The sequence below is a fragment of the Natator depressus genome, chromosome 3 (genome assembly GCF_965152275.1).
Source record: "Natator depressus isolate rNatDep1 chromosome 3, rNatDep2.hap1, whole genome shotgun sequence".
Taxonomy (NCBI): Eukaryota; Metazoa; Chordata; order Testudines; family Cheloniidae; genus Natator; species Natator depressus.
Window position 1 is genome coordinate 171,477,711 of NC_134236.1, and position 13,052 is coordinate 171,490,762.

General features: G+C 42.4%; 1 protein-coding gene across 1 annotated transcript; it reads right to left on the reverse strand.

The window, feature by feature from the left end:
- On the reverse strand, positions 1–13,010 carry COX7A2L (cytochrome c oxidase subunit 7A2 like). Its single transcript, XM_074949351.1, has 3 exons — positions 12,831–13,010; positions 1,398–1,532; positions 1–272 (listed from the first exon to the last, which is right to left on the reverse strand). Exons 1-3 carry the CDS (start codon positions 12,900–12,902, stop codon positions 129–131), a joined length of 351 nt encoding a protein of 116 aa, XP_074805452.1. The 5' UTR covers positions 12,903–13,010; the 3' UTR covers positions 1–128.
- Between the last annotated feature and the right edge of the window lie 42 nt (positions 13,011–13,052).

The following is a 13,052-nucleotide window of genomic DNA, read 5'->3' on the forward strand; positions in this document are numbered from 1 at the left end:
TTTTCTTAATGTCTTTATTTGAAGAATTCACAACATACAATCACAGGATTAAGCAGTAAATACAAAGCGGTAGTATACAACTGGTCCTTCAGAGAAATGCTGAATCAGTCCCATTAGTTATGGTTCACTCACTTCTTAGATTTTGGTTGTGAGGCCATGTAGAGAGCTATCAGACAGTAGATGGTCCCTCCTATCGTTAGGGCCATAGTGGTCCGATATAGCAGCTGATCAGGAACTCCTCGTTTCAGATGTACTGGCAATCCATCAGCCTTCTTTGGGAGAAGAACAACACAGCACATGAAAAAAGGCTGATCATCACAAAGAAGCTACTATAGCTAAAATAAGGAGAATTATGAGAGAGAGTTGGGGAGGGTAAAGAAACCCCCCCACAAACCACTATGTAATTAATCCTCCAACAGAACATAGGGTTTCCTCCTGAAACTGCACAAAGGGAAGAGCAGACTAGTTTTATTTTAAGTGCAGATATGTTTTATTACATGCACCTTGCAAATTGTAGGCACAAACATGTCTTGGAATATTTTCTCAAAATCCTTTATCATAAAAGGCACTTGACTAAAAAGTGTCACTAACTAGAGAATGGGAGAGGATATGTATAAATCAAATGTGGTTCACCAATTCAGCATTACACATGCTAAATAAAAATGGCATGAAGAGAGCCGAGTACATTTTAAAAAGCACAACCCCTTGTCATTCTCATAAAAAACAGAATGTTATATGAAGTTTATTCTTAATTTTAAATGAGAGAACTCCTTTAAATGTTAACTCCACCCGTCAGTCCCTACCAAACAAGTAGTTAATCCACAGAGACAACACAAAAGCTCTGGAGGACACTACATATACCGTTATTCCATAGGTTTTGAGCACCAGTAAATGTTTACATAGTTTATAAACATTTAAAATTACTGACCACCACCAGACAAACTGGGGATCGTGATTCCAGTTTGTTCTTGCATTCAGCTTTGTTGGATCATAAGCTTGTCATATATTCCCAGAAAGAAAACATGTTTACAGCTGACCCGAATGTGATAAGCACCTGTAGCTGTGTGAAGAAAGGAGATCTGAGGTTTTTCTCCTTTCTAGTAGATGTCCTGCCAATACAAGGATTCCTGTGCAGAGTCTCAAGGTACTGAGACCATGAATTATCAAGCAACGAACAAACTATAGGATGTTATGAAAATTACTACAAATCCTTTCTAAAAGATTCAAACATTAATACCTTTTGGACCAAATGTTGCAGAATTTGAGTTACACCTGTGCACGCCCTCTGGTGCGGGCCCACTGATGGCACCGCACAGGTGCAATGAAGGGCAGAATATGGCCCACTATCTTCAGCCCCTTTTATTTAAATTTTCTCTTAATAAAGCTTTTCTTCTTACCTGAAATAGCTTCTGGAGGTCCGGCACCTTGTTTTTACCCAAATAAGAAACAGCTGCTGGCGAATCTGAGGCAAGTTTAGTTGGCGTTCCAAAAACCAGAGCTGGTGATTCTGTGGATGCCAGTGGCTTGAGTCCCTGAAAATGGAGATTTAAGTGTTGAGTACCTGGATATTTAACAGTTGAAAAGAATGTACCGCTAATCATGTTCCAAGTAAACATATTACCACAGCTAAAATGAAAAGGCATTATAGAGAGAAAGCTAACCTGGCTACAGCCCCCCACCTCAAAAACCCCCCCCACTAAAATGACATCCAATTACAAATATATAGGAGGTGACTGTCAAATTTGTCAGCTAGTTTTGGCTCAGGACTTGACAAATTCACTTGCCATTTGCAAATAAGCAACCTTCCATGGTGAATGAGGATTTACCCATCAGATTCTCCATGTTTTTTTCAAAAGTTTCTAGCCCTTATTGCAGAGAGGGTCTTCCAAATGTGAAGTTAAAAAGTCAACTAAAGCAGTGTTTCCCTGAAATGGTAGTCAGCCTGAAATAAAAGTGAAGAGCGCCTCAGGGCCCAAATCCTGTCCCAATGTGCTGCCTGAACAGCATGGGAATTCCTCAGACACATGGGGGGCGGGGGAGAATAACTGACAAACAAAGTAAGACCTAATGATTGCTGCAGGCAGTGGCACACACCTTAAATGAAGGTTTGGCAGTGGGTTGGGGGAAATGGCTAGAACTATCTTCACTTTGTACAGGTACAGCAGGTGCTGCTGGATAAGAGAGGACACTGTTAAGCAGGAATAACCTCCTCCTCCAGCACTCAGCTGGTACTGCTTCTGCTGCTAATCCCCATCCCCCAAGTCTCCACGGACTGAGCCATAATTTAAACCTTTATTTCAGATCACGTACTCTGATTTGATACCATAAATCCTATTTATTGAAAAGGTTTTCATGTATACTATTCAAAGTTATGGTTCCCCCAGGAACTGTAAGGTGTCCTGCTTGCATATCTCTCTCTAAATATTTATTACTATACATGGAGTTAAGTTATGCCTTCATGTGCGCGTGCAGTGAGGATAAGATAAGGTTGCTGCGAAAGCCATTACAAGTTTTCTAATTTATCCACATAAATGGAGAAATATACATTAATGCAACAGTGAGGCTGAGATTTTAGTTTGATAGATTTTAAATTCAGAGTAATGAAAACACTGATCCAATGCAGTGAGCAAAATCGTTGCCCCACTGAAATCAATGGGAATTTTGCGACTGACTTCACAGCGGTCAGGATTTCACCATAGGGTTTAGTTCTAAAAGATGCTTGAAATTTTTGTAGTGCACTTAGTAAAATGCTAGATTACAATATGTATTGGAGAACTTTATTATTTTCTCTATTTATAAACCAAATTACTTTATAAAAAAGGCATTAGTCTTCATTCAAGAAGAAATCAACTGCAAATCTAAAGTTTTAGAACTAAGTAAACAGTTTGGAAACTGGCTAAAAAAATAATCTTTTAGCCTGAGAGCAACCATGAGACATGTCAAAGTAATTTTCAGAGGTTAAAAACTCCTAAAAATAATGAAACGATCTTAATCACGACTGAGAAGACCATTTCACTATCATCCATTACCGTTAGGAGTTTTTTCTACTATGATGCTAAGCATTTAGTGTAATTAAAACATTTAGATTTGCATAATGAATAGGTTATTACACCAAAATCTCTTGTGATCTTTCTCCCTTGCATTAACGAATTACTTTTCAGTTGTCTATTCGATCTTATATTCTGGAGCCTTCCCAATCACAAAAGAAATGTTGTATTACACAGAAATTAAAAATTAAATGGATGGCAGTCTAACAAACTGAACTCCCATGGACTTCCCACATCGGTGATATGTTACACCATACTTAGCATCCTGGTGACTTTCCCAGCTATAATAGTCCTCCCCACCCTTTGCGCTAACAATCTGGAACTTTCATCTCTCTTCCTCCAGCACTTCCTTTTTAAAATTTTACCTTAAAATTCAGATGGTTATCCTTCATTGGGAGTCAGCCATCCCCATGCCATCTCCCTACACTTACTAGATCCCCTCCAGTTCCTCCTCACTGCAATTAATCTGCTCCTTTCCTACTTAGATTTTAGACTGTCACCACTGATCTCTATTATATAAAAACAAAATTGTGTTGTATGCACTGAGGTCATAGTAAGTTGCAAGCCATTTCAATAAATTCTGTGCTACCTCATCCATCCTGAGTTCTTCATCCCACGCCTAATATATATCTTTACTGGTTAATAAAAAATAAAAAAGCTTTCACAGTAGATCACTTAAAAAAAATCACTTGTATTTTAAACCACTACCACCCATTGTGCACTGTATAGGGTTTTGATTAGGCTAGTAAGACATCCATGCTTACTATGAGTTACCGTGTAGCTGTTTAAAGATTTAGAGAGACACTCAGGTTTTCCTTTTTATTGCACCAATAGAGACAAGCATCAAAATATTTTCAAGTAATAAAGGACATTCAAACCTGACTTTCCCCTGGAATGACACTTAATCCAAAGTCAAGGATTGGAAAAGTGGTGACAGTCACTCAGTACTGACAAGCAAGCTTAATTTGCCTTAGTCTCTCTTCAAACTATTTTTTTTTGTTTTTATTATTGGAGTTAGTCAAGAACATATCAAAGAACAAGGTCAGGGGTATTTTTACAGCCTAAATTGCACTATGTGAGCCTCTAAAGAAATAAAAGAATGCAATGAAATCGATTTTTGGAGAAAATAATTCAGATAAGACTACCTTAAATTCCTATGGAGACTCTCAGATGTTTCAGAGTCTCAAGCGAGCAACAACACAGGTACAGTAAGAAAGTATAGAATTTCTACTTGTGCTACTACAAGTGATTACTTGTGCTTTTATCTGCTTTTGCTTGAATATTTAGGTTAGTTTGTAGTACCATAACATTAATAGTTTTACTTAAGAGAATTAAGTCACAGAAAGAAACCATTACTGAAGTCAAAACTGGATGGAGAGTAAGTCCATGACATTAAAAAATTACTGTGCAAGAAATGCAGAGAAAGATTTTTTTGCTGTTTGGTAACAGTTTCATATAGTTTGTATAACAAAAATAATTTGCAGCTCATGGTGCTGTGGAATACATGCACAAGTTCAGTTTTTCTTCATTTTCCCCAAATAAAAATATTTCTGTATAGAATCATAGAATATCAGGGTTGGAAGGGACCTCAGGAGGTCGTCTAGTCCAACACCCTGCTCAAAGCAGGATCAATCCCCAACTAAATCATCCCACCCAGGGCTTTGTCAAGCCTGACCTTAAAAACCTCTAAGCAAGGAGATTCCACCACCTCCCTAGGTAACCCATTGCAGTCCTTCACCACCCCCCTCGTGAAAAAGTTTTTCCTAATATCCAACCTAAACCTCCCCCATTGCAACTTGAAACCATTACTCCTTGTTCTGTCATCTGCTACCACTGAGAACAGTCTAGATCCATCCTCTTTGGAACCCCCCTTTCAGGTAGGTGAAAGCAGCTATCAAATCCTCCCTTATTCTTCTCTTCTGCAGACTAAAGAATCCCAGTTCCCTCAGCCTCTCCTCATAAGTCATGTGCTCCAGTCCCCTAATCATTTTTGTTGCCCTCCACTGGACGCTTTCCAATTTTTCCACATCCTTCTTGTAGTGTGGGACCCAAAACTGGATACAGTACTCCAGATGAGGCCTCACCAATGTCAAAACGATCTCATCCCTCGATCTGCTGGCAATGCCCCTACTTATACAGGCCAAAATACAGTTAGCCTTCTTTGCAACAAGGGCACACTGTTGACTCGCATCCAGCTTCTCGTACACTGTAACCCCTAGGTCCTTTTCTGCAGAACTGCCGGTCGGTCCCCACCCTGTAGCAGTGCATGGGATTCTTCCATCCTAAGTGCAGGACTCCGCACTTGTCCTTGTTGAACCCCATCAGATTTCTTTTGGCCCAATCCTCTAATTTGTCTAGGTCCCTTTGTATCCTATCCCTACCCTCCAGCATATCTACCACTCCTCCCAGTTTAGTGTCATCTGCAAACTTGCGGAGGGTGCAGTCCACGCCATCCTCCAGATCATTAATGAAGATCTGAACAAAACCGGCCCCAGGACCGACCCTTGGGGCACTCCGCTTGATACCGGCTGCCAACTAGAGATGGAGCCATTGATCACTACTCTTTGAGCCCGACGATCTAGCCAGCTTTCTGTCCACCTTATAGTCCATCCAGCCCATACTACTTTAACTTGCTGGCAAGAGGACTGTAGGAATCCATATCAAAAGCTTTGCTAAAGTCAAGGAATAACACACCCACTGCTTTCCCCTCATCCACAGAGCCAGTGGATGTGTTATTCCTTGACTATCTCATCATAGAAGGCAATTAGGTTGGTCAGACATGACTTGCTCTTAGTGAATCCATGCTGACTGTTCCTGATCACTTTCCTCTCCTCTAAGTGCTTCAAAATTGAGTCCTTGAGGACCTGCTCCATGATTTTTCCAAGGATTGAGGTGAGGCTGACTGGTCTGTAGTTCCCTGGATCATCCTCCTTCCCTTTTTTAAATATGAGCACTACATTAGCCTTTTTTCAGTCTTCCGAGACCTCCCCCAATCGCCATGAGTTTTTAAAGATAATGGCCAATGGCTCTGCAATCACATCCGCCAACTCCTTTAGCACCCTCGGATGCGGTGCATCCGGTCCCATGGACTTGTGCTCATCCAGCTTTTCTAAATAGTTCCAAACCACTTCTTTCTCCACAGAGGTCTGGTCACCTCCTCCCCATGCTGTGCTGCCCAGTGCAGCAGTCTGGGAGCTGACCTTGTTTGTGAAGACAGAGGCAAAAAAAGCATTGAGTACATTAGCTTTTTCCACATCCTCTGTCACTAGGTTGCCTCCCTCATTCAGTAAGGGGTCCACACTTTCCTTGGCTTTCTTCTTGTTGCTAACATACCTGAAGAAACCCTTCTTCTTACTCTTAACATCTCTTGCTAGCTGCAACTCCAAGTGTGATTTGGCCTTCCTGATTTCACTCCTGCATGCCTGAGCAATATTTTTATACTCTTCCCTGGTCATTTGTCCATTCTTTTTTGTGTTTAAGATCAGCAAGGATTTCACTGTTAAGCCAAGCTGGTCGCCTGCCATATTTACTATTCTTTCTACACATCGGGATGGTTTGTTCCTGCAACCTCAATGAGGATTCTTTAAAATACAGCCAGCTCTCCTGGACTCCTTTCCCCCTCATGTTATTCTCCCAGGGGATCCTGCCCATCAGTTCCCTGAGGGAGTCAAAGTCTGCTTTTCTGAAGTCCAGGGTCTGTATTCTGCTGCTCTCCTTTCTTCCTTGTGTCAGGATCCCGAACTCGACCATCTCATGGTCACTGCCTCCCAGGTTCCCATCCACTTTTGCTTTCCCTACTAATTCTTCCCAGTTTGTGAGCAGCAGGGCAAGAAGAGCTCTGCCCCTTGTTGGTTCCTCCAGCACTTGTACCAGGAAATTGTCCCCTACACTTTCCAAAAAGTTCCTGGATTGTCTGTGCACCGCTGTATTGCTCTCCCAGCAGCTATCAGGGTGATTGAAGTCTCTCATGAGAACCAAGGCCTGTGATCTAGTAACTTCAGTTAGTTGCTGGAAGAAAGCCTCGTCGACCTCATCCCCCTGGTCTGATGGTCTATAGCAGACTCCCACCACGACATCACTCTTGTTGCTCACACTTGTATAGTACAAGAGTCTATTTGTGAGTACATCTGAACACTGATTCACTGAATATAATGACAGGTTTCAGAGTAGCAGCCGTGTTAGTCTGTATTCGCAAAAAGAAAAGGACGCATCCAATGAAGTGAGCTGCAGCTCACGAAAGCTTATGCTCAAATAAATTTGTTAGTCTCTAAGGTGCCGTAAGTACTCCTTTTCTTTTTACTGAATATAATGGGTCAGATTTTTGGCCTTTGGTAAATCCCATCTGCACCACTCATGTAAGGGAATCCTCTAATGTCATAACAGATATAGCCAACATTTTGCCACTCATTCCCTTCCCTGCAAACCAAAGAGTATTCCAGGGAGGACATGGGCATAGCGAGTGAGGCCACAGAGCCCTGTGCCTCTGACAATCACAGTCCAGAGGAACGGTCCCCGATAGATTAGGACAGAAGTTGGTGGGGTTGGGAGAGAGGAAAGAGAAACTAGGACTGGGAATTTAGGTGAGGCAGGGGGTGAAATTGGGACAGGATGGAGGGAAGGAGAGGAGACTGATCTGATCAGGTGCACAGTGTGAAATGAAATAGCTGGGCAAAGACTCGATCAAGGTGATGATAGAGGGAGTTTGGAACTGTGAACCAGTGGGAATGTTGAAGTGGGGAAAGGGTGCGGTGCAAATATTTAATCACATACTAACACGAATGTGCGCCAGGGGAGTGAATTAAGGGTTCTCAACATCCAAAATGAATATAGTCCTATGTGGTCTGATTAGATCTTTCATACTGCAGCAATATCCAAAACACCTTCCAATACCCGTAATTAAAAAGCAATCAAAACCCCATTATGTACTTAAAACAAAATTCAAATGCCACTGAATGTCATCCACTTTTTAGTGTTACTCTCCATTTTCAGCATTTTGCTTTATAGTAAAAAAAAAATCTTTACAGCAGAGCTGCTGAAGCTGCCATTCTATGACTTAGTCAACATGATGTAGATGGTCAGTACATGGAGCTTTAGGATGAACTTTTGTCTCATTTGCCCTAAGTCTCACGCAGTTTGCATTTTAACACAATGCAGATAAGGGTTTAGAATATTTCTTTAGCACACCACACAAAACATTGCCGGGGGGGGGGGGGGGGGGGCGGAATCGCGCAAAGTGAATTAAATTGAGGGGGAATGGAAGAAGATACATTGCTCATAGTTTACGCTTGAAAAACAAAGTTAAAGTGTTACAGAATGTGTTTTAACAGGAGGCCTTTATGAATTCACTAAAACTTAACACCTATCATATAAACAATTCCTTACGCTGTAGAAAGAGAGCTTTGTTCCAGAGACTGAGCATAAACTATTAACTGAGATTACATTTACATTCTGACAAGGCTAATCCATGTGCATTTTTAGATGGGATCATTCCTAATTGCTGTTTGTTCATTTATCAAGCCAATGTCAATCAACAGCAAAATTTCTGAATACATTAGTCACAAATTCAGAAATATCTAGTCTATACTAGGAAATGTTTGCTGGTATAGAAATGTCTCAGAAAATGAATTTATTCCACCCCCAACCCTGACATTGTTATACTGAAAAAAGTTTTAGTATAGACCTGGCCTAAAACTATTTGAAAGTAGTCCCACTATTGATCTCAAAGGGGGTCACTCCATTTCCCTCCATTTAGAATCTCAATGGAAAATGGCCACACAGCCCACCTGTCCATTGTAACTGAAGGTACATGACTTGCAGAAAGTCAGAGGTGTCTACAACTGACTGAGAGCCACAAGCAACATCTTCCCTATGATGATCTTTGTGCTACTGGCGTGGTGAGATGAGAAAAGGAAATCAACTTTGCTCAACCATTCCTTAAGACAAGATTTCATAGTACGTACTACATTAAGGGCTTGTCTACACTGGCACTTTATAGTGCTGAAACTTTCTCATACAGGGATGTGAAAAAATACACTCGAGCACAGCAATTTTCAGCGCTGTAAAGCGCTAGTGTAAACAGTGCACAAGCACTTACGCCTCTCATGGAGATGTTTTTTAAGAGCACTGGGAGACTCAGATGTTTCAGAATCTCAAGCGAGCAACATTAACATAGATACAGTAAGAAAGTATAGAATTTCTACTTGTGCTACAAGTGATTACTCGTGCTTTTATCTATTTTTGCTTGAAAAAACTGCCCCTGCAGCTCCCATTTGCCATGGTTCGCACTTGGGGCGGGGGCAGCGTGTGGAGCCCCCTGGCTGCCCCTATGCATAGAAGCCAGACATGCTGCTGCTTCTGGGAGTAGGAAGTCAATTCTACAAGGAAAAATGTATTCAACTAAGGATGCTCAGGCTTGGCTTTAAATCATCTTCCCATTATAAGGCTGTTAGACCTGGGAGATACTCAAATTTTGTCAGAGACCAGATCCATCATAAAGATGCCTGAGACACTCCCACCCAGCTAGGGGCTGAGGGTGGAGCAGGAGCTGCTATGGCAGCTCTAAACATGAGGATTCACCTGTGCTAGGAGAATCCTCCCATGGCCAAGCCTTGAGAGCAGTTTTAGAGGGCCACAGCAGAATCTTTCATTTTCAAGTAGGTGGACATTTCCCACTTTTTGGACTTGCATATGAGGATGCAGGAGAAAGAGTTTATTTGCAGGGCTTTAAAAATTAACTCAGCAACCACTTACCCCGGACTAAATGCACAATGCTCCACACCACACACTCTCCCAAGCAACACCTGTTCTAAATGGTTTCTTAGTAGTCAAACACTACTCATGACTTGGGCCTAAAGACCCAACTAACTTGGCTGAACTTAGAGACCCCAATTAATGCCACCCCAACCTCTCCTCCCTTCCACCACATACAAATAAATGAATTAGTGCTGCCACACACACACCACACATCAAATCAGTTAATGTTCTTGCATGGAAGGTGGCACACTTACATGGCCCTGCGTGGGGCCTCTCTTGCTAGCTCAATAGGGGACAAGCTGCAAACACACCATGCCTGCAACAGTGGAAGCAACACTGGGAGTGGTAGGTGTCTGCAGAATAAGGTCTGGTCTATACTTAAAAGTTATGTCAGTTAGGTGTGCAAAAGAGTCACACCCCTAACCAACAGAGCTATGCTGGCAAAAGCCTTAGTGTAGACTCTAAGAGTTCTTTTGCTCGTGTAGTTTGTTTCATACAGGAAACTAGCATAAACTACATCAGCAAAAGAACTTGTTTGCTGATACAGTTATACTGGCAAGCTCTTTTTAGTGTAGAGCTGGCTTTCTAGTATAGAAAATCTCTTCTGGTGGAAGAGATCACTGCAGAGTGGATAAAAGATTATTTTTTAAAAAAATCAATTTTTCTTTAAATTAAATGTATTTAAAATTAAATTTTAAACAGCCTACGTTAAGGCCTAAAGCTATTATAATCTACTAACAACTCAAATGAAATGCAAAAAAATATTAAGCAGTACATTTGCTCCCAAGGTCTAAATAGAGTCAAACTACTGGACTGGTGGAAGTCACGGGAACCAGGGTTTGTTGAAGTGCTAAACCAGCTTTTGATAGCAGTAAAGAATATTTTCTTCACTTCAGCTTATTCAACTAGTTCAGTTCAATGACCAGTTCATTGAGAATTAAGAAAGCAATTGAGAATTGAAAAAGCATGAAAGGGTGTTTAAGCATGAAAGCTTGTTTTTTTCTTCCATTCTATGAATAGAAGCTAGGTATGAGAGGATAATATCTACTAGTTGTAAAATCTTGAAGCACACATGATTAAATAGCATCACTAACTAGAGATACCTCCTTTGTTTGAAAAATCAGTTTTAAAAGCAAAAAATTATATTTTTCTTATATATCCAGAATATTTAAGGTAGTTTTATTTAATTGTTTAAAATGCTGTTTTGTGCATTTAATTGCATTTCCATCCAAATACAGCTTGACACAAATTGCAAGTAAAATAATAATAATAAATAATAATAATAAAAAAATCATCCAGTAAACAGGTAAGCTATATAATTACTTAAATAAATGCAGATACAGTGCATCCTCCTTGTTAGCAAGAAGCACCAAGTTTAGCTTAAAGGCTAAATATAGCAGGAAAGCAAACATTTTAATTGTTACCAACCAGTGAGAGTCTCTCTCTCTTTCTTTAGGAAAATAACTAAAGTACAAGTGCAAAACAATTAAAATGGATTATTTAAATCAATGCTTCCTGTCTGCTGAGTTAATCATGATTAAAATCAGTGATTTAAATAGCTTTGATTTAAATCAATCCACTGTGCATCAATTTATGCTCAGCTCATTATTGGGAAGTTTTTCTTTATATAAGCACAAGTAGTATTCTTAAAAAAAACCTCCCCACACAACAAGTTTTGCAGAAGTTGAGAACACTTACAGGAAATATTTCTGCTTGCCCAGGATGAGTAAATTTCATATACCCTGTTTATTCATGATGTTTGACTGTATAGGCAAATTTGAATACAATATGCCACCAATACAGTGTAAATTAAGGAAAAGAGTAAGGTTTAACAACAAAAATGACACTTCAAGTGACATTAGCATATGGATTAGTCTTCCAAAGCTGAGGGAACAAGGAAGAGATGGACTAATGTCTCAGGTTTTCAGCCTAGACCTTTGATCTTACTTTGAATTTACTGGATCCCAACCAAGGGAAAGGTAAGCATTCATGGATGTCAATTCAACCTTTGCTTTTAACTGATTTTTACCTGAAAACAGAGCTCTTCACTGTTAATAAAAAGCTTTGGATGCTTGAAGCTGAGAAATTATGGCATTGGGTTTGAAGACGGGAAGCTAGTGAATATACATACTTTGTTTAACTAAGGCTTCGTCTGCACTTGGAAGTAGCATTATCTCAGTAGTCAGTTGTCACAGAAGACTAGGGTTGGAAAGGACCTCAGGAGGTCATCTAGTCCAACCCCCTGCTCAAAGCAGGGCCAACCCCAACTAAATCATCCCAGCCAGGGCTTTCAATACTGCTTATCTGATTGTACACACAAAGACGCCCCATGGCTCCCGCTGAACTGGTATTATCCATGGGGTTTTTTGGTCTACATTTAGGGACAAACCATGGTAGGCACCAGTTTGGCGAACAGATGATTGAGAGTTAGTTGCTGAAGCAGTGTTATTTTTCCAATGCAAACAAGGTCTGAGACCCTCCTCCTCTTGAGAGACAAACCAGCCCCATTTTACAGGTGGGTAATAAAGGGAAGCAGGAGGGATGAGGTGACTTGCCCAAGGTCACCCAGCAGGTCCATGGCAGCGTCAGGAACCGGACCCGCAGAGAGCGCCCTGAGGGCATCACTTCCCGCTACGCAGGGCGGCCCAAGCCCCGTGAGGCCAGGGCACACACCCCACCCCCCTACAGATGGGCTCAGACGCCACGTTCAGATCTGCCCGCAGTCAAACGGCGCCGTGGCCTCTTCCCGAGCCCTGACCCGACAGCCGTGAAGGTGGCCGCGGCAGGGACTCCGGCCGCGCGGGAAGGTCACCCAGCGGGCGCGAGGCAGCCGGCCCACAAGCCACGCGGAGGCTTCCCCACGACGGCAGCCCAGAGCCCGCCCGTCGCTTGAAGGTCACCGCGCCCCGCTGGCCTGCGGCCGACCCGGCGTGCCGCGCTCAGCGGACTGTCCCGCTCCAAGCCCCGCCGGGAGCGGCGCGGGGAGGACGGTGAAGGTCAGCGACCGTGTGGCGCCGGCCACGCGCTCACCTGGGGGGCATAGGCGGCGGCCGCCACCGCCCCGACCAGCCTCTGGCTGAAGCCGCTGAATTTATAATACATGGCGCCGGGCTCTCCGCGCTGCTCCCCCGCAGGCACCCGGGCGGCCGCGACGCGCTCCGAGACAGGACCTTCCTCTCCTCCCCTCCCCTTCCCTTCCCCTCCCCCTGGGGCTTCCCCAGCCTGTCGGGCCCCGGCGGCGGGAGGCAGTTT

Coding starts and splice junctions, on each gene's coding strand:
- COX7A2L (XM_074949351.1), bottom strand. CDS start 12,902: ATGTATTATAAATTCAGCGGCTTCAGCCAGAGGCTGGTCGGGGCGGTG. Junction 1,533..12,830: donor CCGCCGCCTATGCCCCCCAG/GTGAGCGCGTGG, acceptor CTCCATTTTCAG/GGACTCAAGCCACTGGCATC. Junction 273..1,397: donor ACCTCCAGAAGCTATTTCAG/GTAAGAAGAAAA, acceptor CTTCTCCCAAAG/AAGGCTGATGGATTGCCAGT.